Below are 22,439 nucleotides of genomic sequence, written 5' to 3' on the forward strand. Positions count from 1 at the left end.
TGTCGGACAAAAAAAGTCTGAAAATAAAAGATCTGAAAAATGTCGGACAAAAAAAGACTGAAAAAAAGATCTGAGAAAAAGGTCTGAAAAAAAGTCTGAAAAATGTCTGAAAAAAATGCCCGAAAAAAAAAATCTGAAAAAACCAGTCTGAAAAACAGTCTGAAAAAAAAGATCTGAAAAATGTTGGACAAAAAAAGATCGGAAAAATGTCCGAAGAAATGTCCGAAAAAAAAGTCTGAAAAAAAAGATCTGAAGAAATAGTCTGAAAAAAAGTCTGAAAAAAAAGATCTGAAAAATGTTGGACAAAAAAAGATCGGAAAAATGTCCGAAGAAATGTCCGAAAAAAAAGTCTGAAAAAAAAGATCTGAAGAAATAGTCTGAAAAAAAGTCTGAAAAAAAAGATCTGAAAAATGTTGGACAAAAAAAGATCGGAAAAATGTCCGAAGAAATGTCCGAAAAAAAAGTCTGAAAAAAAAGATCTGAAGAAATAGTCTGAAAAAAAGTCTGAAAAAAAAGATCTGAAAAATGTTGGACAAAAAAAGATCGGAAAAATGTCCGAAGAAATGTCCGAAAAAAAAGTCTGAAAAAAAAGATCTGAAGAAATAGTCTGAAAAAAAGTCTGAAAAAAAAGATCTGAAAAATGTTGGACAAAAAAAGATCGGAAAAATGTCCGAAGAAATGTCCGAAAAAAAAGTCTGAAAAAAAAGATCTGAAGAAATAGTCTGAAAAAAAGTCTGAAAAAAAGTCTGAAAAAAAGATCTGAAAAATGTCGGACAAAAAAAGACTGAAAAAAAGATCTGAAAAATGTCGGACAAAAAAAGACTGAAAAAAAGATCTGAAAAATGTCGGACAAAAAAAGTCTGAAAAAAAAGATCTGATAAAAAGTCTGAAAAAATGTCTAAAAAAAAAGTCTGAAAAAAAAAATCTGAAAAAAAAGATCTGAAAAATGTCCGAAAAAATGTCCGAAAAAAAGATCTGAAAAATGTCGGACAAAAAAAGATCTGAAAAAAAAAGATCTGAGAAAAAGGTCTGAAAAAAAGTCTGAAAAAAAAGTCTGAAAAATGTCTGAAAAAAATGCCCGAAAAAAAAAATCTGAAAAAACCAGTCTGAAAAACAGTCTGAAAAAAAAGTCTGAAAAATGTCCAAAAAAAAGTCTGAAAAAAAAGATCTGAAAAATGTCGGACAAAAAAAGTCTGAAAAAAAAGATCTGAAAAATGTCGGACAAAAAAAGACTGAAAAAAAAGATCTGAAAAATGTCGGACAAAAAAGTCTGAAAAAAAGGATCTGAAAAATGTCGGACAAAAACAGTCTGCAAAAAAAAGTCTGAAAAAAAGTCTGAAAAAAATAACTGAAAAATGTCTGAAAAAAAATGTCCGAAAAAAATATCTGAAAAAATGTCTGAAAAAAATTCTGAAAAAAAAGTCTGAAATGTCTGAAAAAAATGTCCGAAAAAAATATCTGAAAAAATGTCTGAAAAAAATTCTGAAAAAAAAGTCTGAAATGTCTGAAAAAAATGTCCGCAAAAAAAGATCTGAAAAATGTCGGATAAAAAAACTCCAAAAAACAAGATCTGAAAAAAGTCTGAAAAAAAAGTCTGAAAAAAAGGATCTGAAAAATGTCGGACAAAAAATGTCTGAACAAATGTCCGAAAAAAAAGTCTGAAAAAAAAGTCTGAAAAAAATGTCTGAACAAATGTCTGTAAAAAAATTCTGACAAAATTCTGAAAAAAGGCTGAAAAAAAACAAATTGAAAAATGTCTGAAAAAAAAGATCTGAAAAATGTCTGAAAAAAATTCTGAAAAAAAAGTCTGAAAAAAAGAACTGAAAAAAAGTCTGAAAAAAAGATCTGAAAAATGTCGGACAAAAAAAGACTGAAAAAAAGATCTGAAAAATGTCGGACAAAAAAAGACTGAAAAAAAGATCTGAAAAATGTCGGACAAAAAAAGTCTGAAAAAAAAGATCTGAGAAAAAGGTCTGAAAAAAAGTCTGAAAAAAAAGATCTGATAAAAAGTCTGAAAAAATGTCTAAAAAAAAAGTCTGAAAAAAAAAATCTGAAAAAAAAGATCTGAAAAATGTCGGAAAAAATGTCGGAAAAAAAGATCTGAAAAATGTCGGACAAAAAAAGTCTGAAAATAAAAGATCTGAGAAAAAGGTCTGAAAAAAAGTCTGAAAAATGTCTGAAAAAAATGCCCGAAAAAAAAAATCTGAAAAAACCAGTCTGAAAAACAGTCTGAAAAAAAAGATCTGAAAAATGTTGGACAAAAAAAGATCGGAAAAATGTCCGAAGAAATGTCCGAAAAAAAAGTCTGAAAAAAAAGATCTGAAGAAATAGTCTGAAAAAAAGTCTGAAAAAAAGATCTGAAAAATGTCGGACAAAAAAAGTCTGAAAAAAAGATCTAAAAAATGTCGGACAAAAAAAGACTGAAAAAAAGATCTGAAAAATGTCGGACAAAAAAAGACTGAAAAAAAGATCTGAAAAATGTCGGACAAAAAAAGTCTGAAAAAAAAGATCTGAGAAAAATGTCTGAACAAAAGTCTGAAAAAAAAGTCTGAAAAAAAAGATCTGATAAAAAGTCTGAAAAAATGTCTAAAAAAAAAGTCTGAAAAAAAAAATCTGAAAAAAAAGATCTGAAAAATGTCCGAAAAAATGTCGGAAAAAAAGATCTGAAAAATGTCGGACAAAAAAAGTCTGAAAATAAAAGATCTGAAAAATGTCGGACAAAAAAAGACTGAAAAAAAGATCTGAAAAAAAAAGATCTGAGAAAAAGGTCTGAAAAAAAGTCTGAAAAAAAAGTCTGAAAAATGTCTGAAAAAAATGCCCGAAAAAAAAAATCTGAAAAAAAATGTCCAAAAAAAAGTCTGAAAAAAAAGATCTGAAAAATGTCGGACAAAAAAAGTCTGAAAAAAAAGATCTGAAAAATGTCGGACAAAAAAAGACTGAAAAAAAAGATCTGAAAAATGTCGGACAAAAAAATTCTGAAAAAAAGGATCTGAAAAATGTCGGACAAAAACAGTCTGCAAAAAAAAGATCTGAAAAATGTCGGACAAAAAAAGTCTGAAAAAAAGGATCTGAAAAATGTCGGACAAAAACAATCTGCAAAAAAAAGTCTGAAAAAAAGTCTGAAAAAAATAACTGAAAAATGTCTGAAAAAAAATGTCCGAAAAAAATATCTGAAAAAATGTCTGAAAAAAATTCTGAAAAAAAAGTCTGAAATGTCTGAAAAAAATGTCCGAAAAAAATATCTGAAAAAATGTCTGAAAAAAATTCTGAAAAAAAAGTCTGAAATGTCTGAAAAAAATGTCCGCAAAAAAAGATCTGAAAAATGTCGGATAAAAAAACTCCAAAAAACAAGATCTGAAAAAAGTCTGAAAAAAAAGTCTGAAAAAAAGGATCTGAAAAATGTCGGACAAAAAATGTCTGAACAAATGTCCGAAAAAAAAGTCTGAAAAAAAAGTCTGAAAAAAATGTCTGAACAAATGTCTGTAAAAAAATTCTGACAAAATTCTGAAAAAAGGCTGAAAAAAAACAAATTGAAAAATGTCTGAAAAAAAAGATCTGAAAAATGTCTGAAAAAAATTCTGAAAAAAAAGTCTGAAAAAAAGAACTGAAAAAAAGTCTGAAAAAAAGATCTGAAAAATGTCGGACAAAAAAAGACTGAAAAAAAGATCTGAAAAAAAAAGATCTGAGAAAAAGGTCTGAAAAAAAGTCTGAAAAAAAAGTCTGAAAAATGTCTGAAAAAAATGCCCGAAAAAAAAAATCTGAAAAAAAATGTCCAAAAAAAAGTCTGAAAAAAAAGATCTGAAAAATGTCGGACAAAAAAAGTCTGAAAAAAAAGATCTGAAAAATGTCGGACAAAAAAAGACTGAAAAAAAAGATCTGAAAAATGTCGGACAAAAAAATTCTGAAAAAAAGGATCTGAAAAATGTCGGACAAAAACAGTCTGCAAAAAAAAGATCTGAAAAATGTCGGACAAAAAAAGTCTGAAAAAAAGGATCTGAAAAATGTCGGACAAAAACAATCTGCAAAAAAAAGTCTGAAAAAAAGTCTGAAAAAAAAGTCTGAAAAAAATAACTGAAAAATGTCTGAAAAAAAATGTCCGAAAAAAATATCTGAAAAAATGTCTGAAAAAAATTCTGAAAAAAAAGTCTGAAATGTCTGAAAAAAATGTCCGAAAAAAATATCAGAAAAATTGTCTGAAAAAAATTCTGAAAAAAAAGTCTGAAATGTCTGAAAAAAATGTCCGCAAAAAAAGATCTGAAAAATGTCGGATAAAAAAACTCCAAAAAACAAGATCTGAAAAAAGTCTGAAAAAAAAGTCTGAAAAAAAGGATCTGAAAAATGTCGGACAAAAAATGTCTGAACAAATGTCCGAAAAAAAAGTCTGAAAAAAAAGATCTGAAAAAAAAGTCTGAAAAAAATGTCTGAACAAATGTCTGTAAAAAAATTCTGACAAAATTCTGAAAAAAGGCTGAAAAAAAACAAATTGAAAAATGTCTGAAAAAAAAGATCTGAAAAATGTCTGAAAAAATGTCTGAAAAAAATTCTGAAAAAAAAGTCTGAAAAAAAGAACTGAAAAATGTCTGAAAAAATGTCCGCAAAATAAGATCTGAAAAATGTCGGATAAAAAACCTCCAAAAAACAAGATCTGAAAAAAGTCTGAAAAAAAAGGATCTGAAAAATGTCGGACAAAAAATGTCTGAGCAAATGTCCGAAAAAAAAGTCTGAAAAAAAAGATCTGAAAAAAAAGTCTGAAAAAAATGTCTGAACAAATGTCTGTAAAAAAATTCTGACAAAATTCTGAAAAAAGGCTGAAAAAAAACAAATTGAAAAATGTCTGAAAAAAAAGATCTGAAAAATGTCTGAAAAAATGTCTGAAAAAAATTCTGAAAAAAAAGTCTGAAAAAAAGAACTGAAAAATGTCTGAAAAAATGTCCGCAAAATAAGATCTGAAAAATGTCGGATAAAAAACCTCCAAAAAACAAGATCTGAAAAAAGTCTGAAAAAAAAGTCTGAAAAAAAAGTCTGAAAAAAAAGGATCTGAAAAATGTCGGACAAAAAAAGTCTGCAAAAAAATATCTGAAAAATGTCTGAAGAAAAAGTCTGAAAAAAAGAACTGAAAAATGTCTGAAAAAAAAGTCTGAAAAAAAAGATCTGAAAATGTCGGACAAAAAAAGTCTGCAAAAAAAGATCTGAAAAATGTCTGAACAAATGTCCGAAAAAAATGTCTGAAAAAAAATATCTGAAAAATGTCTGAAGAAAAAGTCTGAAAAAAAGAACTGAAAAATGTCTGAAAAAAAGATCTGAAAAAAAATCTGAAAAAAAGATCTGAAAAAAAAGTCTGAAAAAAAGTTTGAAAATAAGGCTGAAAAATGTAAAAAAAAAAAGAAGAAATGTCTGAAAAAAAGTCTGACAAAATTCAATAATATCGCCGTAAATACCATAAAAACAAAACATTACAACCGGGGCTCGGTCATACGTAGACGAATGCAGGCGCTATGCCGCGGCGATATTCACGCTGAATGTGACGCACACGGATGATCGTTTGACTTCAACCGGAGGAGTCGCCTCCTGCTGGCTGGTAGACAGTATGCAGGGTTAAGGTTCACTTCTCAGACCCAGAGGTTACGTCCTCTCGTTATAGACAGTTTTGTTATATATATATATATATATATATATAGTTATAGACAGTCTGTGACGTCTTCACACGTTAAACTGGAACGCAGAGTTTTTATATATATATATTTATATATATATATATATATATATAATTATATATAAATGAATCAAATATTTTTTATCTGTCCTAAATGTACCTTAAAGGGACCCCTTTGAAAACGGCCAAGACAGTTTTTCCTCACCAAAATTGAACGTAACTTTGGAACGTTAATTAACCTCTTTCATGACCAGCTAGTATTTTACAGACTTTTTTTGGACATTATTCTGACTATTTTTTCTAATATTTTCAGACTTTTTTGGATTGTTTTCATACATTTTTTCAGACTACTTGGGACTTTTTTGGACATTTTTTTTTTTTTTACTTTAAAAAAAAAAATGGACATTTTCTGGACGTTTTTTGGACATTTGTTTCTAACTTTTATTTGACATTTTTGCACAAAATTTTCTGACTTTTTTTTCATTCATTTTTGAAAATTTTTCTGACATTTTTTTGGACAAAAGCCCTCACACATTCACATATATTGAGGTCAGAGGTCAAGGGACCCCTTTGAACATAGACATGACAGACCTGGTTGGTACCGATGGATTCATCAGGTTTATAGGTCCAGATGATACCAGGATCTTCACTCCAGCTCTAGACCTGATGATGATGATGATGATGTGAGGAGACGCTCCCGCCCTGAACAACAGCATGTGATGTCATACTGACAGCTGCTTCCTGCTGACATGAGGTCATATCCTGCCGTGTCCTCAGAGAGATGGGCTGTTTTCGAAACCGCATACTGCATACTACTGAGGAGCGCAGTATGCAGTATACAGTACATACTGTATACTGCGTTCCTCAGTAGTATGCAGTATGTGACAGTTAAAGTGATGTATTTAGCAGTATGCTAGACGAGGCTTACGCCTTCAAACCAGCTCTTAAAGCACAGGACAAAAAAACTAACTTGTACCACTATTACAATATTATCAAAAAATACAACTTTGATTTTGTTGTTTATGTTGTGCTTGTTTACTTTATAAGATACTGCAGGTTTAAACTATTTATTCTGACAGCTCATAAAGAAGTCCGACAAACAGGATCATCAACGAGGAGAGACGGGAAATATAAAACATTCATCCACAACGTTTACTTTACTCAAACTGCTTTTTCAGTTACAGCAAAAGGACTGATCTCCCTCCAGATATTAGAGACATTCCTCATCAGGAACCTCTCTGCCCCGTCAGAAGCTGCTCTTTCCCTCTCCTCTTCTCTCTCCTCTCCTCTTCCTCTCCTCTCCTCTCTCCTCTTCCTCTCCTCTCCTCTTCTCTCTCCTCTCCTCTCCTCTCCTCTTCTCTCTCCTCTTCTCTCTCCTCTCCTCTCCTCTCTCCTCTTCCTCTCCTCTTCCTCTTCTCTCTCCTCTCCTCTCTCCTCTTCCTCTCCTCTCCTCTTCTCTCTCCTCTCCTCTTCTCTCTCCTCTTCCTCTCCTCTCCTCTTCTCTCTCCTCTTCCTCTTCTCTCTCCTCTCCTCTCTCCTCTTCCTCTCCTCTCCTCTTCTCTCTCCTCTCCTCTCTCCTCTTCCTCTCCTCTCCTCTTCTCTCTCCTCTTCTCTCTCCTCTCCTCTTCTCTCTCCTCTCCTCTTCTCTCTCCTCTCCTCTTCTCTCTCCTCTTCCTCTCCTCTCATCTTCTCTCTCCTCTTCTCTCTCCTCTCCTCTTCTCTCTCCTCTCCTCTTCTCTCTCCTCTTCCTCTCCTCTCCTCTTCTCTCTCCTCTTCCTCTTCTCTCTCCTCTCCTCTTCTCTCTCCTCTCCTCTTCTCTCTCCTCTTCCTCTCCTCTCCTCTTCTCTCTCCTCTTCCTCTTCTCTCTCCTCTCCTCTTCTCTCTCCTCTTCCTCTCCTCTCCTCTTCTCTCTCCTCTTCTCTCTCCTCTTCTCTCTCCTCTTCTCTCTCCTCTCCTCTTCTCTCTCCTCTTCCTCTCCTCTCCTCTTCTCTCTCCTCTTCCTCTTCTCTCTCCTCTCCTCTTCTCTCTCCTCTTCCTCTCCTCTCCTCTTCTCTCTCCTCTTCCTCTTCTCTCTCCTCTCCTCTTCTCTCTCCTCTCCTCTTCTCTCTCCTCTCCTCTTCTCTCTCCTCTTCCTCTCCTCTCATCTTCTCTCTCCTCTTCTCTCTCCTCTCCTCTTCTCTCTCCTCTCCTATTCTCTCTCCTCTTCCTCTCCTCTCATCTTCTCTCTCCTCTTCTCTCTCCTCTCCTCTTCTCTCTCCTCTTCCTCTCCTCTCCTCTTCTCTCTCCTCTTCCTCTTCTCTCTCCTCTCCTCTTCTCTCTCCTCTTCCTCTCCTCTCTTCTCTCTCCTCTTCTCTCTCCTCTTCTCTCTCCTCTCCTCTTCTCTCTCCTCTTCCTCTCCTCTCCTCTTCTCTCTCCTCTTCCTCTTCTCTCTCCTCTCCTCTTCTCTCTCCTCTTCCTCTCCTCTCCTCTTCTCTCTCCTCTTCTCTCTCCTCTTCTCTCTCCTCTTCTCTCTCCTCTCCTCTTCTCTCTCCTCTTCCTCTCCTCTCCTCTTCTCTCTCCTCTTCCTCTTCTCTCTCCTCTCCTCTTCTCTCTCCTCTTCCTCTCCTCTCCTCTTCTCTCTCCTCTTCTCTCTCCTCTTCTCTCTCCTCTCCTCTTCTCTCTCCTCTTCCTCTCCTCTCCTCTTCTCTCTCCTCTTCCTCTTCTCTCTCCTCTCCTCTTCTCTCTCCTCTTCCTCTCCTCTCCTCTTCTCTCTCCTCTTCTCTCTCCTCTTCTCTCTCCTCTTCCTCTCCTCTCCTCTTCTCTCTCCTCTCCTCTTCTCTCTCCTCTTCCTCTCCTCTCATCTTCCCTCGCCACTCTGCTGCTCTGCAGCCGCTCTGTGAGCGTCACTGGCCGGCTCTCCAGCGAGCTACGCCCGCGGGTGATTGTGGAGCTTTTCAACTCCAAAAAGGCAAATAAACACAGTTTCCTGTTAATTTATAATGGACATCTGTGTTGTGATATTTAAACAAACTATCCGTCAACAAGGAAATCAAAGCCTCTCGTCTACAGACCGGTCTCTAGAGAGCTCCAGCAGCTCATAGCGGTCTCTGAGCGTGACTACCCGGCTTGCTGGCAGCGACCCGGGCAGGCGCTCGCTGGCTGTCACGGTATTCTGTGGAGCTTCTAAACTCCGACAACGGTGGAACAAATGTTCGATTCGCCATCTAACTTCGTAAAACTGCCGATATTAATAATCTACACAGTTGATTTCTCGCCTCAAAAACGTTCAGAAGTGAATTTAGTGTTGAAATGGCTACAGAAAACGTAAAAAAAGAGCAGCTTCTGGCTGCTGTTTTTATACCCGTAGCCTGTGCTGCTCCGCCGCTTTGCATTGTGGGATACAGTAGGCGAGATAGACTGGTCCGATGCAGACTGGAGAATTTTTCCAAATCAGTACGTCATCCGGGTATTTCTGGCATACTGGAGATTTTGCTTTTGTTCGCATACTGCATACTACATACTACATTTTGGCCAAATCAGTACGTACTACTAGTATAGTATGCGGTTTCGAAAACAGCCAGAGTGTTGGTCACAGAGAGGTCTCACTCTGTCCGAGCTGTTGAACTACAGAAACACTCTCATTGTACGGTGGCGATACAGAGTGGAGCGTCTTCAATCAGAGAGGATCTCTGGTTAGAGTTCAGTAGAGACACACAGTAAAAACACAGTAGAAGTACAGTAGAAGTACAGTAGAGAAACACAGTAGAAGTACAGTAGAGACACAGTAACAACACAGTAGAAGTACAGTAGAGAAACACAGTAGAAGTACAGTAGAGACACAGTAACAACACAGTAGAAGTACAGTAGAGAAACACAGTAGAAGTACAGTAGAGAAACACAGTAGAAGTACAGTAGAGACACACAGTAGAAGTACAGTAGAGACACAGTAACAACACAGTAGAAGTACAGTAGAGACACACAGTAGAAGTACAGTAGAGACACACAGTAGAAGTACAGTAGAGACACAGTAACAACACAGTAGAAGTACAGTAGAGAAACACAGTAGAAGTACAGTAGAGACACACAGTAGAAGTACAGTAGAGACACACAGTAGAAGTACAGTAGAGAAACACAGTAGAAGTACAGTAAAAACACAGTAGAAGTACAGTAGAAGTACAGTAGAGAAACACAGTAGAAGTACAGTAGAGAAACACAGTAGAAGTACAGTAGAGAAACACAGTAGAAGTACAGTAGAGAAACACAGTAGAAGTACAGTAGAGAAACACAGTAATAACACAGTAGAAGTACAGTAGAAAAACACAATAGAAGTACAGTAGAGACACAGTAACAACACAGTAGAAGTACAGTAGAGAAACACAGTAGAAGTACAGTAGAGAAACACAGTAGAAGTACAGTAGAGAAACACAGTAATAACACAGTAGAAGTACAGTAGAAAAACACAATAGAAGTACAGTAGAGACACAGTAACAACACAGTAGAAGTACAGTAGAAGTACAGTAGAGAAACACAGTAGAGAAACACAGTAGAAGTACAGTAGAGAAACACAGTAGAAGTACAGTAGAGACACAGTAGAAGTACAGTAGAAAAACACAGTAGAAGTACAGTAGAGACACAGTAAAAACACAGTAGAAGTACAGTAGAGAAACACAGTAGAAGTACAGTAGAGAAACACAGTAGAAGTACAGTAGAGAAACACAGTAAAAACACAGTAGAAGTACAGTAGAAGTACAGTAGAGAAACACAGTAGAAGTACAGTAGAGAAACACAGTAAAAACACAGTAGAAGTACAGTAGAGAAACACAGTAGAAGTACAGTAGAGAAACACAGTAGAAGTACAGTAGAGAAACACAGTAAAAACACAGTAGAAGTACAGTAGAGAAACACAGTAGAAGTACAGTAGAGAAACACAGTAGAAGTACAGTAGAGAAACACAGTAAAAACACAGTAGAAGTACAGTAGAGAAACACAGTAGAAGTACAGTAGAGAAACACAGTAGAAGTACAGTAGAGAAACACAGTAAAAACACAGTAGAAGTACAGTAGAGAAACACAGTAATAACACAGTAGAAGTACAGTAGAAAAACACAATAGAAGTACAGTAGAGACACAGTAACAACACAGTAGAAGTACAGTAGAAGTACAGTAGAGAAACACAGTAGAAGTACAGTACAGAAACACAGTAGAAGTACTTCAACACTGACGTCTTCCTGTGTCCCCTCACGGTGAAGTACTTCCTGTCTCACACTGGTACACATGTTGTCACTGTTTGTGTTCCTGTTGCCGTGACGACAGATTACATGATGATGGGATGTGGGATGTGTGGGATCCAGTTTGTTATTTAAACTGAACACACACACGCACGCACGCACGCACGCACACACACACACACACACACACACACACAGATCTACTGTTCCTCAGGTTAACCGGTCCACTAGAATCCAGTCAGACCAGATCAGCAGGTCTGAGTCTGAACGGTCTCACAGAGTCTCTTTGTGGTTGTTTTGAGTCTCTCTGTGGTGGTTTTGAGTCTCTTTGTGGTTGTTTTGAGTCTCTCTGTGGTGGTTTTGAGTCTCTTTGTGGTTGTTTTGAGTCTCTCTGTGGTGGTTTTGAGTCTCTTTGTGGTGGTTTTGAGTCGTTTTATGGTTGTATTGAGTCTCTTTGTGGTTGTATTGAGTCTCTCTGTGGTTGTTTTGAGTCTCTCTGTGGTGGTTTTGAGTCTCTCTGTGGTGGTTTTGAGTCTCTCTGTGGTGGTTTTGAGTATTTTTGTGGTGGTTTTGAGTGTCTCTGTGGTTGTTTTGAGTCTCTTTGTGGTTGTTTTGAGTCTCTGTGTGGTTGTTTTGAGTCTCTGTGGTGGTTTTGAGTCGTTTTATGGTTGTTTTGAGTCTCTCTGTGGTGGTTTTGAGTCTCTCTGTGGTGGTTTTGAGTCTCTCTGTGGTGGTTTTGAGTCTCTTTGTGGTGGTTTTGAGTCGTTTTATGGTTGTTTTGAGTCTCTCTGTGGTGGTTTTGAGTCTCTTTGTGGTGGTTTTGAGTCTCTGTGGTGGTTTTGAGTCGTTTTATGGTTGTTTTTTTAGTCTTTTTGTGGTTGTTTTGAGTCTTTTTGTGGTGGTTTTGAGTCTCTGTGGTGGTTTTGAGTCTCTTTGTGGTGGTTTTGAGTCTCTGTGGTGGTTTTGAGTCTTTTTGTGGTTGTTTTGAGTCTCTGTGGTGGTTTTGAGTCTCTCTGTGGTTGTTTTGAGTCTCTGTGGTGGTTTTGAGTCTCTTTGTGGTGGTTTTGAGTCTCTCTGTGGTGGTTTTGAGTCTCTCTGTGGTTGTTTTGAGTCTCTGTGGTGGTTTTGAGTCTTTTTGTGGTTGTTTTGAGTCTTTTTGTGGTTGTTTTGAGTCTCTGTGGTGGTTTTGAGTCTTTTTGTGGTTGTTTTGAGTCTTTTTGTGGTTGTTTTGAGTCTCTGTGGTGGTTTTGAGTCTCTCTGTGGTTGTTTTGAGTCTCTTTGTGGTGGTTTTGAGTCTCTCTGTGGTGGTTTTGAGTCTCTCTGTGGTTGTTTTGAGTCTCTGTGGTGGTTTTGAGTCTCTTTGTGGTGGTTTTGAGTCGTTTTATGGTTGTTTTGAGTCTCTCTGTGGTTGTTTTGAGTCTCTGTGGTGGTTTTGAGTCTCTCTGTGGTTGTTTTGAGTCTCTGTGGTGGTTTTGAGTCTCTCTGTGGTTGTTTTGAGTCTCTGTGGTGGTTTTGAGTCTCTCTGTGGTGGTTTTGAGTCTCTCTGTGGTTGTTTTGAGTCTCTGTGGTGGTTTTGAGTGTCTTTGTGGTTGTTTTGAGTCTCTGTGGTGGTTTTGAGTCTTTTTGTGGTTGTTTTGAGTCTCTGTGGTGGTTTTGAGTCTTTTTGTGGTTGTTTTGAGTCTCTGTGGTGGTTTTGAGTCTTTTTGTGGTGGTTTTGAGTCTCTCTGTGGTGGTTTTGAGTCTCTCTGTGGTGGTTTTGAGTCTCTCTGTGGTTGTTTTGAGTCTCTGTGGTGGTTTTGAGTCTCTCTGTGGTGGTTTTGAGTCTCTCTGTGGTGGTTTTGAGTCTCTGTGGTTGTTTTGAGTCTCTCTGTGGTGGTTTTGAGTCTTTTTGTGGTTGTTTTGAGTCTCTGTGGTGGTTTTGAGTCTCTGTTGTTGTTTTGAGTCTCTGTGGTGGTTTTGAGTCTCTGTGGTGGTTTTGAGTCTCTCTGTGGTGGTTTTGAGTCTCTCTGTGGTTGTTTTGAGTCTCTGTGGTGGTTTTGAGTCTCTCTGTGGTTGTTTTGAGTCTCTGTGGTGGTTTTGAGTCTTTTTGTGGTTGTTTTGAGTCTCTGTGGTGGTTTTGAGTCTCTCTGTGGTTGTTTTGAGTCTCTGTGGTGGTTTTGAGTCTCTTTGTGGTGGTTTTGAGTCTCTCTGTGGTGGTTTTGAGTCTCTCTGTGGTTGTTTTGAGTCTCTGTGGTGGTTTTGAGTCTTTTTGTGGTTGTTTTGAGTCTCTGTGGTGGTTTTGAGTCTCTCTGTGGTTGTTTTGAGTCTCTTTGTGGTGGTTTTGAGTCTCTCTGTGGTGGTTTTGAGTCTCTTTGTGGTGGTTTTGAGTCGTTTTATGGTTGTTTTGAGTCTCTTTGTGGTGGTTTTGAGTCGTTTTATGGTTGTTTTGAGTCTCTGTGGTGGTTTTGAGTCTCTCTGTGGTTGTTTTGAGTCTCTTTGTGGTGGTTTTGAGTCTCTCTGTGGTTGTTTTGAGTCTCTTTGTGGTGGTTTTGAGTCGTTTTATGGTTGTTTTGAGTCTCTGTGGTGGTTTTGAGTCTTTTTGTGGTGGTTTTGAGTCTCTCTGTGGTTGTTTTGAGTCTCTGTGGTGGTTTTGAGTCGTTTTATGGTTGTTTTGAGTCTCTCTGTGGTTGTTTTGAGTCTCTGTGGTGGTTTTGAGTCTTTTTGTGGTTGTTTTGAGTCTCTGTGGTGGTTTTGAGTCTTTTTGTGGTGGTTTTGAGTCTCTCTGTGGTTGTTTTGAGTCTCTGTGGTGGTTTTGAGTCTCTCTGTGGTTGTTTTGAGTCTCTGTGGTGGTTTTGAGTCTTTTTGTGGTTGTTTTGAGTCTCTCTGTGGTTGTTTTGAGTCTCTGTGGTGGTTTTGAGTCTCTGTGGTTGTTTTGAGTCTCTGTGGTGGTTTTGAGTCTCTCTGTGGTTGTTTTGAGTCTCTGTGGTGGTTTTGAGTCTTTTTGTGGTTGTTTTGAGTCTCTGTGGTTGTTTTGAGTCTCTCTGTGGTTGTTTTGAGTCTCTGTGGTGGTTTTGAGTCTTTTTGTGGTGGTTTTGAGTCTCTGTGGTTGTTTTGAGTCTCTGTGGTGGTTTTGAGTCTCTCTGTGGTTGTTTTGAGTCTCTGTGGTGGTTTTGAGTCTTTTTGTGGTGGTTTTGAGTCTCTCTGTGGTGGTTTTGAGTCTCTCTGTGGTTGTTTTGAGTCTCTGTGGTTGTTTTGAGTCTCTGTGGTGGTTTTGAGTCTCTCTGTGGTTGTTTTGAGTCTCTGTGGTGGTTTTGAGTCTCTTTGTGGTGGTTTTGAGTCTTTTTGTGGTTGTTTTGAGTCTCTGTGGTTGTTTTGAGTCTCTGTGGTGGTTTTGAGTCTTTTTGTGGTTGTTTTGAGTCTCTGTGGTGGTTTTGAGTCTTTTTGTGGTTGTTTTGAGTCTCTGTGGTGGTTTTGAGTCTTTTTGTGGTTGTTTTGAGTCTCTGTGGTGGTTTTGAGTCTTTTTGTGGTTGTTTTGAGTCTCTGTGGTGTATTAACTTTATTAAATATAATTATCAGCTGTCTCTAACCTGTTTTGATATATATTTGTACTTCATTCAGTTCAGTCTGTGTGTATAAATATTTATGCTGTAATGATTTATTGCTCCTGAAACACGACATGTGTTCCTCTGACCTCTGACCTCTGACCTCCAGCAGCATACATGGGACGCCCTGCCGGAGGACCAACACTCCTCCTCTCCTCTCCTCTCCTCTCCCCTCTCCTCTCCTCTCCTCTCCTCTCCTCTCCTCTCCTCTCCTCTCCTCTCCTCTCCTCTCTCCTCCTCTCCTCTCCTCTCCTCTCCTCTCCTCTCCTCTCCTCATTTTTATTGCCCTCCCCTGATGTGGGACAGGGCGTCGTCATGGCGACGGGGTAAACAGACGATAACAAGTCCTCAGCGCTGCAGAGCTGCAGAGCTCACTGCAACCCAGCGACCACAGCTGAGGGCCAGAAGAGAGAGAGAGAGACGGAGGTGAAGAAGACGAGACAGGACAGACAGAGGACAGACAGGTAAGACAGTGTTTTAATCTCTAACTGAAGAATTACCTTTAGTTTTAATTAGTAGAAAACGTCTCTAAAGTTCTGAGTTTGAATTGTTTTATAACAGTTTCGTGAAGTCGTGTCAGGTGATTTTAGCTTCAATCAAAAGTCACGAAAAACTCACAAACTATAAAAAAGATCTTCAGACGTATGAATGTTACAGAAAAGTGTTTAAATTACAGCTGCAGGTTCACAGGAAGCTAAAACCAGTTCATCTATTCAAATCTATTTCATATTCATCATTTATTATTTTATCATTTCACTGAATCAACTAATAGTTTCAGCTGTGGTTGTACATGCACGCTGGAGTAAATACTGTATATATATATATAAATACTGTATATAATAATTCTAATATCAGTGTGTTTTTACGGTACAGATTTCTGTGCACGAACATCATAAAGTACACAAAAGATTTAATCTGCAAAACATGTCTTCATGTTTAATGATGTCATATCTGGACACTGACACACCCGAACAGAACACACAGTCTGAGACTCTGCAGACTGGAAACAGTAGAAATACAACATCAGCTTTATTTCTGTTATTAACAATCGTTTCTATTGATTATTCATGATGTCATCTATTAGTGTTTATATGTCCAGGTGAAGACAAAAGTCCGTCTTCAGGTCTCAGACTCCAAACAAACCAAAATTTAGAGTTTTTACACGAGAACGAACTTCAACCTTTAACTATCAACATTATTGTTATTGATCATTTTTATGAATAAAATATCAAAAATATTTACTTTATTTCACATAAACGTTTAAAATGATGCAAAAACAAAACAAGAGCCGGACGGACAGGTGAGAAGAGAGACAGACAGGTGAGCAGAGAGACAGACAGGTGAGCAGAGAGACAGACAGGTGAGGAGAGAGACAGACAGGTGAGGAGAGAGAGGGACAAGTGACGAGAGAGACAGACAGGTGAGCAGAAAGACAGACAGGTGAAGAGAGAGACAGACAGGTGAGGAGAGAGAGAGACAGGTGAGGAGAGAGACGGACAGGTGAGGAGAGAGACAGACAGGTGAGGAGAGAGACAGACAGGTGAGGAGAGAGACAGACAGGTGAGGAGAGAGAGACAGACAGGCAAGGAGAGAGACAGACAGGTGAGGAGAGAGAGAGACAGGTGAGGAGAGAGAGACAGACAGGCAAGGAGAGAGACAGACAGGCAAGGAGAGAGACAGACAGGTGAGGAGAGAGACAGACAGGTGAGGAGAGAGACGGACAGGTGAGGAGATACAGACAGGTGAGGAGATACAGACAGGTGAGGAGAGAGACAGACAGGTGAGGAGAGAGACGGCCAGGTGAGGAGAGAGACAGACAGGTGAGCAAAAAGACAGACAGGTGAGGAGAGAGACAGACAGGTGTGCAGAAAGACAGACAGGTGAGGAGAGAGACAGACAGGTGAGGAGAGACACAGACAGGTGAGGAGAGAGACGGACAGGTGAGGAGAGAGAGACAGACAGGTGAGGAGAGAGAGGGACAGGTGAGGAGAGACAGACAGACAGACAGACAGGTGAGGAGAGACAGACAGGTGAGGAGAGAGACAGACAGTTGAGGAGAGAAACAGATAGGTGAGCAGAGAGAGGGACAGGTGAGGAGAGAGACGGACAGGTGAGGACAGAGACGGACAGGTGAGGAGAGACAGACAGGTGAGGAGAGAGAGGGACAGGTGAGGAGAGAGACGCACAGGTGAGCAGAGACAGACAGGTGAGGAGAGAGACTGACAGGTGAGCAGAGACGGACAGGTGAGGAGAGAGACAGACAGGTGAGGAGAGAGAGAGACGGACAGGTGAGGAGAGATGGACAGGTGAGGAGAGATGGACAGGTGAGGAGAGAGAGGGACAGGTGAGGAGAGAGAGAGACGGACAGGTGAGGAGAGATGGACAGGTGAGGAGAGAGAGGGACAGGTGAGCTCTGCTACTTAATAACATCACTAACTTTAGTCCCGCCCACACCGTCTCTGATTGGTTGGGGTGTTTGATAGTCAGAAGTACATCACATGTAGGTGACTCAGTAACCATGACAACCACTGTTAGGGATTGCATCAGTGTGTGTGTAGTCACACAAGTCTGAGAAACCAGAGTGAGGTCATGTCTCTCACACACACACACACACACACACACACACACACACACACACACACTCAGGAGTTTCTGCTGCAGGATCTTTATTTGTAAAACATTTAAAATTAAACGTACAGACAGAAATATCCACCGTTCATATTGTCTCTGTGGAGGTTTTGGAATTAGCATCTAACTGGCTAGTTAGCTAGCTAGATTGTCAGTCTCCGGACCAGCTAGCTAGCTAACGCCTGCTCTCTTTCCGGTGAAGTCGTCTCCTGGCGGCGAGGAGTGAGGCAGAGGGACCGCGACCCGGCGCTGTCCTCTGTTGGACTCATTTCCTGTAGCATGGTGGAATTAGCGAGCTAAGCTAGCTAAGCAGCCGGCGGTCCGACCAGCGGGCCGGTGACCAGCGGGCCGGTGACCAGCGGGCTGGAGGCCAACGGGCTGGAGGCCAACGGGCCGGTGACCAGCGGGCCGGTGACCAGCGGGCTGGAGGCCAACGGGCCGGTGACCAGCGGGCCGGTGACCAGCGGGCCGGTGACCAGCGGGCTGGAGGCCAACGGGCCGGTGACCAGCGGGCCGGTGACCAACGGGCCGGTGACCAGCGGGCTGGAGGCCAACGGGCCGGTGACCAGCGGGCCGGAGGCCAGCGGGCCGGTGGCCAGCGGGCTGGAGGCCAACGGGCCGGTAGCCAGCGGGCCGGTGGCTAACGGCAGCGCTGTAAAGATAAACTGAGGGCGTATAGATCTCTGGATGTCTCTAGTTAACTCTCCTTCAGTAAAGTCAGTCACAAAGAGAGTCGGACAACATCAGAGAAGCGTTTCAGAGACGGAGAGAAAGGGATGCTAATAGATTAGCCTTCTGCTAACAGCAGCTAACGGCTCACGTTAGCTGCTGTTAGCAGAAGGCTAAATATTAGCATAATTTCCTCTCCGTCTCTGAAACGCTTCTCTGATATTGTAGCTCTAGAGCTCCAATCACAGTTACTCATCTCTAATGTCTGAGATCTGGATTCAGACAACAACACAGAGGACATTTAGATGTGGAGCTTTAGCCCACTGCTAGCGTTAGCCTCCAGCTAATGTTAGCCCACTGCTAGTGTTAGCCTCCAGCTAATGTTAGCCCACTGCTAGCATTAGCCTCCAGCTAATGTTAGCCCACTGCTAGTGTTAGCCTCCAGCTAATGTTAGCCCACTGCTAGCATTAGCCTCCAGCTAATGTTAGCCCACTGCTAGTGTTAGCCTCCAGCTAATGTTAGCCCACTGCTAGTGTTAGCCTCCAGCTAATGTTAGCCCACTGCTAGTGTTAGCCTCCAGCTAATGTTAGCCCACTGCTAGTGTTAGCCTCCAGCTAATGTTAGCCCACTGCTAGCGTTAGCCTCCAGTCTTTCCTTTGGTTAGCCTCCAGCTAATTGTAGCCCACTGCTAGTGTTAGCCTCCAGCTAACCCTGTGACCTCATCATGACTTCATCACTAAAAGGGTCTAGAGATTCTTGGTTAATTAGTGGATGAGGAGCTCTGATGGTCGGTATCTGTCAATGGATCGATTCTTTGAACAAAGGAATGATAGTCGCCTTTAAAATTACTTTCTGTTCTGGATCCAACATCGCTGTGATCAGACGGGTCTAAAAACAAGTCTGGAGCTTCGTCAGTTTTCTTCTTCTCCTCTTTTAGTTCCTTCAACATGTCATCAGCTGTGTTTTTCTTCTTCTCATTCGTCTTGTTCTGCAGATATTTTTTGCCGTCATGGCGGAGAGCGCGGACATGGAGCAGCTGCTGACGTCTTTTAAGAAGTTCGCCGTCCACGGAGACACGAAGGCCACGGGGAAGGAGCTGAACGGGAAGAACTGGGCCAAACTGTGCAAAGACTGCAAGATCATCGACGGCAAGGGCGTCACCGGCACCGACGTGGACATCGTCTTCTCCAAAGTCAAGTGAGTCTGCAGTCTGCATCCGCCAGGACACCAGGACACCGCCAGGACACCAGTATACCGCTGTCACCTAGTACTCTATTTCAGAGGTTCACAAACTTTTAGGCTTCTTCAGCAAACAAATGATTCATATGACAAAATGGTTGGTTGATAGATTCTGAAATGATTTCAATGATGTAGTTCACAGTAACTCCAGTTCAGTGTTTTTGTGTTTCTGTGTGAAGACAGAAGACGTCTCGGGTCATCACCTACGAGGAGTTTCAGAGAGCTCTGGAGGACTTGGCCCCGAAGAGGTTCAAAGGTCAAAGTAAAGAGGAGGCGCTGGAGTCCATCTTCAAGCTGGTTGAAGGCCGAGAGCCCACCAACGCTGGAGTGACGGTGAGACGAGAAGCTTTTCATCTGAAAACCGTCGCTTTGTTCTCCACCAACCACGAGGCTGATGTGGACAGTTTTTAATTTACATATTTACAGTCTGATGTTTTAACTTGACATTAAACACAAACTGTCTTATAACTGATAAAGTTTACCGACATAGAACTAGAGGCTTCAGAGATCCAAAGCACACCGGAGCACACGGATTTAAGGCAAGTTTAAGTAAAAGACTAACATTTCGACTCCAACTGCGTCTTCAATCGACTCTGATGAAGACGTAGTAGGCGTCAAAATGTTAGTCTTCTTATAAAGTTTGTTGCCTTTAACCCTCTGAGACCCGCGATCCCGGGAACCGGGCTTTCAACTAACTCCAATGTAAACCCACCCGCGGCGTTAATCAACGGTCAGAGCAGTGACATAATATTAATAGGGAGGCGTGGTGGACGGGTCAAACAAACACCAGACTTTCAACCAGGAGACCACTATTGGTGCCCCGTGTGAGGCTAAAATTAACTTATTTTGTCACGTCTGTGGTTAATCACATAACTCGTCGGTATCGTCAGTCCTGTGAGTCAGTGAAGTTAACGTCTAACCCTAACTAAGTGGTTGGGTTGCCTTAACCTAACTTCCTGTGAAGTTCATTTTGAAAGGACACCATGCATGTAACGAGCGTAAATTGACACGCCGTCACTGGTCCGTCCTGAAGTAACGCTAGAGGGGTACCCTGTGTGCCGGTCTCCGATGTCTAAGCGGCAATATTTGACGAGTTGGGAGTGATAACTTGTTGATCTTTGTAAAAAAAACATGCAAACAAACCTATTAATGTTAACAAATAGGTGTGAATCTTCAAATCCATTTAGTGACATTTATTATTGTTGCTCTGAATCTGCTTGTTCTGTGGTTTTAACATGTATATAAATTGCCGTATCATCTGCATACATGTGAACTTCACACCCTGTTCAGACTGATGGTAAATCATTTAAAAGCTGAACAAGAGAGTCCCAGAATGGATCAAATACAACCTGGCTAATTTAAGGTATATATTATATATAATATATAGGATGGAGTTGAAGCAGTGGCGGTGATTTCTTAAAATTATTTTTTCTTTGATTAACGTATATATCCAGTTCAGGACAACCGGGCTCATCCGTTCAGTCTTCTATTCATCTAAGTGAAGGTTGATGTGTAGTTTCCCCCATGAGGACCTTTGATTGATGATGTTACACAAGAACAGACTAGAAAGACTGTTTTCCTCTTCACACATTATATCCTATTACATCCTAACTACCATTTTAGATGTGAGTATTTCAGTCTGATGAGTGTTTAGTGGATCTTCTCTGCGTGTTGACTGAAGAGTGTTTAATGATCTGAAGAGGATCCAGACTGCCTCACCTCTTGGCTCAGACTCTGATGACTTCATCATTATAATAATAATAAACTCGTCTGATGAGCGTCCAAACATCCACAGAGCGCTCTCAGGTTTAATGAGCAGAGTGAGAGGAGCGTCTGTGGAGCAGCTCTGGACTCGTTTCCTGAAACATGAAACACGAAGAAGAGCCGGAGGTGATGCGACAGCGAGCGTCTGAATATTAAAGATGAACATCATTCATCATGTTTGATCATGTTTGAATGAAGCAGACAGACATCAGTATATTTAATATACATTAAACATATAAAATAACAATGAAATGATTATTTTTAACCTCAATGAAGCTTATTTTCTCTGAAAAATGTTTTAAAAAAGAAAGTCAGAAAAAAATTAATATATGTATATATTTCTCTGTTTATGTATGTATGTGTATATATATATATATATATATATATATACACACTTAAATGTAAAGAGAAAGTAGACGTATATGAAGGTAAAGTGAGCGGGCAGCATATTCTCACCTGTTGGCGGCAGTATGGAGTCTTATTTACTTCCTGTCGTCTTGTGTTTCCATCAGAAAGTGGCGAAGGCGGCGGCGCTGGACCGCCTGACCGACGCGTCCCGTTACACCGGGTCGCACAAGGGGCGCTTCGACGAGTGCGGCAAGGGCAAAGGTCGGGAGGGCCGCGAGGAGATCGTGGAGCAGACGGGCTACGTGGGAGCGTACAAGAACGCCGGGACGTACGACCACAAGACGAAGGCCGAGAAGTAGCGAGGAAGTAGTAGCACCGCTTCTCTACAGCACTTAGTCTGGACCAAACCTTGAACTTTGACCCCTCCGTGTGTGTGTGTGTGTGTGTGTGTGTGTGTGTGTGTGTGTGTGTGTTCAGTCAGATCAGAACTACAGACTCTATAAACACGTTGGATGTTTGTCAGTGATGAAACCGTCTCAGCAGCGCCGTTTGCTGCGTTTTATCCTCTCGTCGTACCGACCCTTTGTGACCCCTCGGCCTCCCTTTTTCGGTCGCAGTAAACACGTGATTAAATGGGGGTGTGGTTAAACCAGTTTAGATGAATTAACGATTTATCAGAATTATCTCACCACACCGACTCTCTCTTCTTCACCGCCTCCTCCTGGCCAGGCGGCCGTCTGGCTGCTGCTGCACCGAGGAGCCTCACCGCCGCACGCCGCCCACAGACAGCTCACCGGAGGATGGGTAGACGTGTTGCCGAGGTTACGCCGTTTTGAAATGCAGTTTCGGGACGTTTTTAGAGGTTCACCGTCCACCAGCACCGGCTGCTCTCTCCTCAGCTCCAGCACCAACACCGCACCGGGCTGCGTTATTTCTCTAACGGGACTTTTCTCTGGTTTTTCTGTTGAGCTGAAAGTTGTGCTTCCCGTCTTTCCCGTAACCTCCGGTACCGGCTGCTTTCTGTTAATTTATCTTCAGCAGGAGGAGACGATACAGAAGAGAGTCAGTGTGTTGGGTTCATTCTGTCGGTGGGATTTTGTGTAATTTGGTGCGTTTTTATTTTTTATTTTGGCAGGTTGCGTCTTCTGTAGGCCGCCGCTCCCACCATCACGCGCTGTGCCGGAGGGGACACCACAATTATGATCATCATCATCATAATAATCATAATGATGAATTATTTAAATTTAAGATGAAGCACAAGTGCACAATTGGCATCATTAGACCATTATAGGCAATACAAAGTTATACATATTTGCTCGAAATAATAAAATGAATGATGATTTATTCTGA

The 22,439-nt window shown here is 40.6% G+C and overlaps 1 protein-coding gene across 1 annotated transcript; it reads left to right on the forward strand.

Moving 5' to 3' along the window:
- Positions 1-14,746: 14,746 nt before the first annotated feature.
- Positions 14,747-21,540, forward strand: LOC141781360 (tubulin polymerization-promoting protein family member 3-like). Its single transcript, XM_074657068.1, has 4 exons — positions 14,747-14,904; positions 18,733-18,935; positions 19,157-19,310; positions 21,254-21,540. Exons 2-4 carry the CDS (start codon positions 18,748-18,750, stop codon positions 21,446-21,448), a joined length of 537 nt encoding a protein of 178 aa, XP_074513169.1. The 5' UTR covers positions 14,747-14,904; positions 18,733-18,747; the 3' UTR covers positions 21,449-21,540.
- Positions 21,541-22,439: the final 899 nt, after the last annotated feature.

This window comes from Sebastes fasciatus, chromosome 2 (assembly GCF_043250625.1).
Source record: "Sebastes fasciatus isolate fSebFas1 chromosome 2, fSebFas1.pri, whole genome shotgun sequence".
NCBI lineage: Eukaryota > Metazoa > Chordata > Actinopteri > Perciformes > Sebastidae > Sebastes > Sebastes fasciatus.

Excerpts from the sequence above, each read along its gene's own strand:
- LOC141781360 (XM_074657068.1), top strand. The coding sequence starts at position 18,748 with ATGGCGGAGAGCGCGGACATGGAGCAGCTGCTGACGTCTTTTAAGAAG. Across the intron at positions 18,936-19,156 it reads ATCGTCTTCTCCAAAGTCAA|ACAGAAGACGTCTCGGGTCA; the intron begins GTGAGTCTGCAG and ends TTCTGTGTGAAG. Across the intron at positions 19,311-21,253 it reads CCACCAACGCTGGAGTGACG|AAAGTGGCGAAGGCGGCGGC; the intron begins GTGAGACGAGAA and ends TGTTTCCATCAG.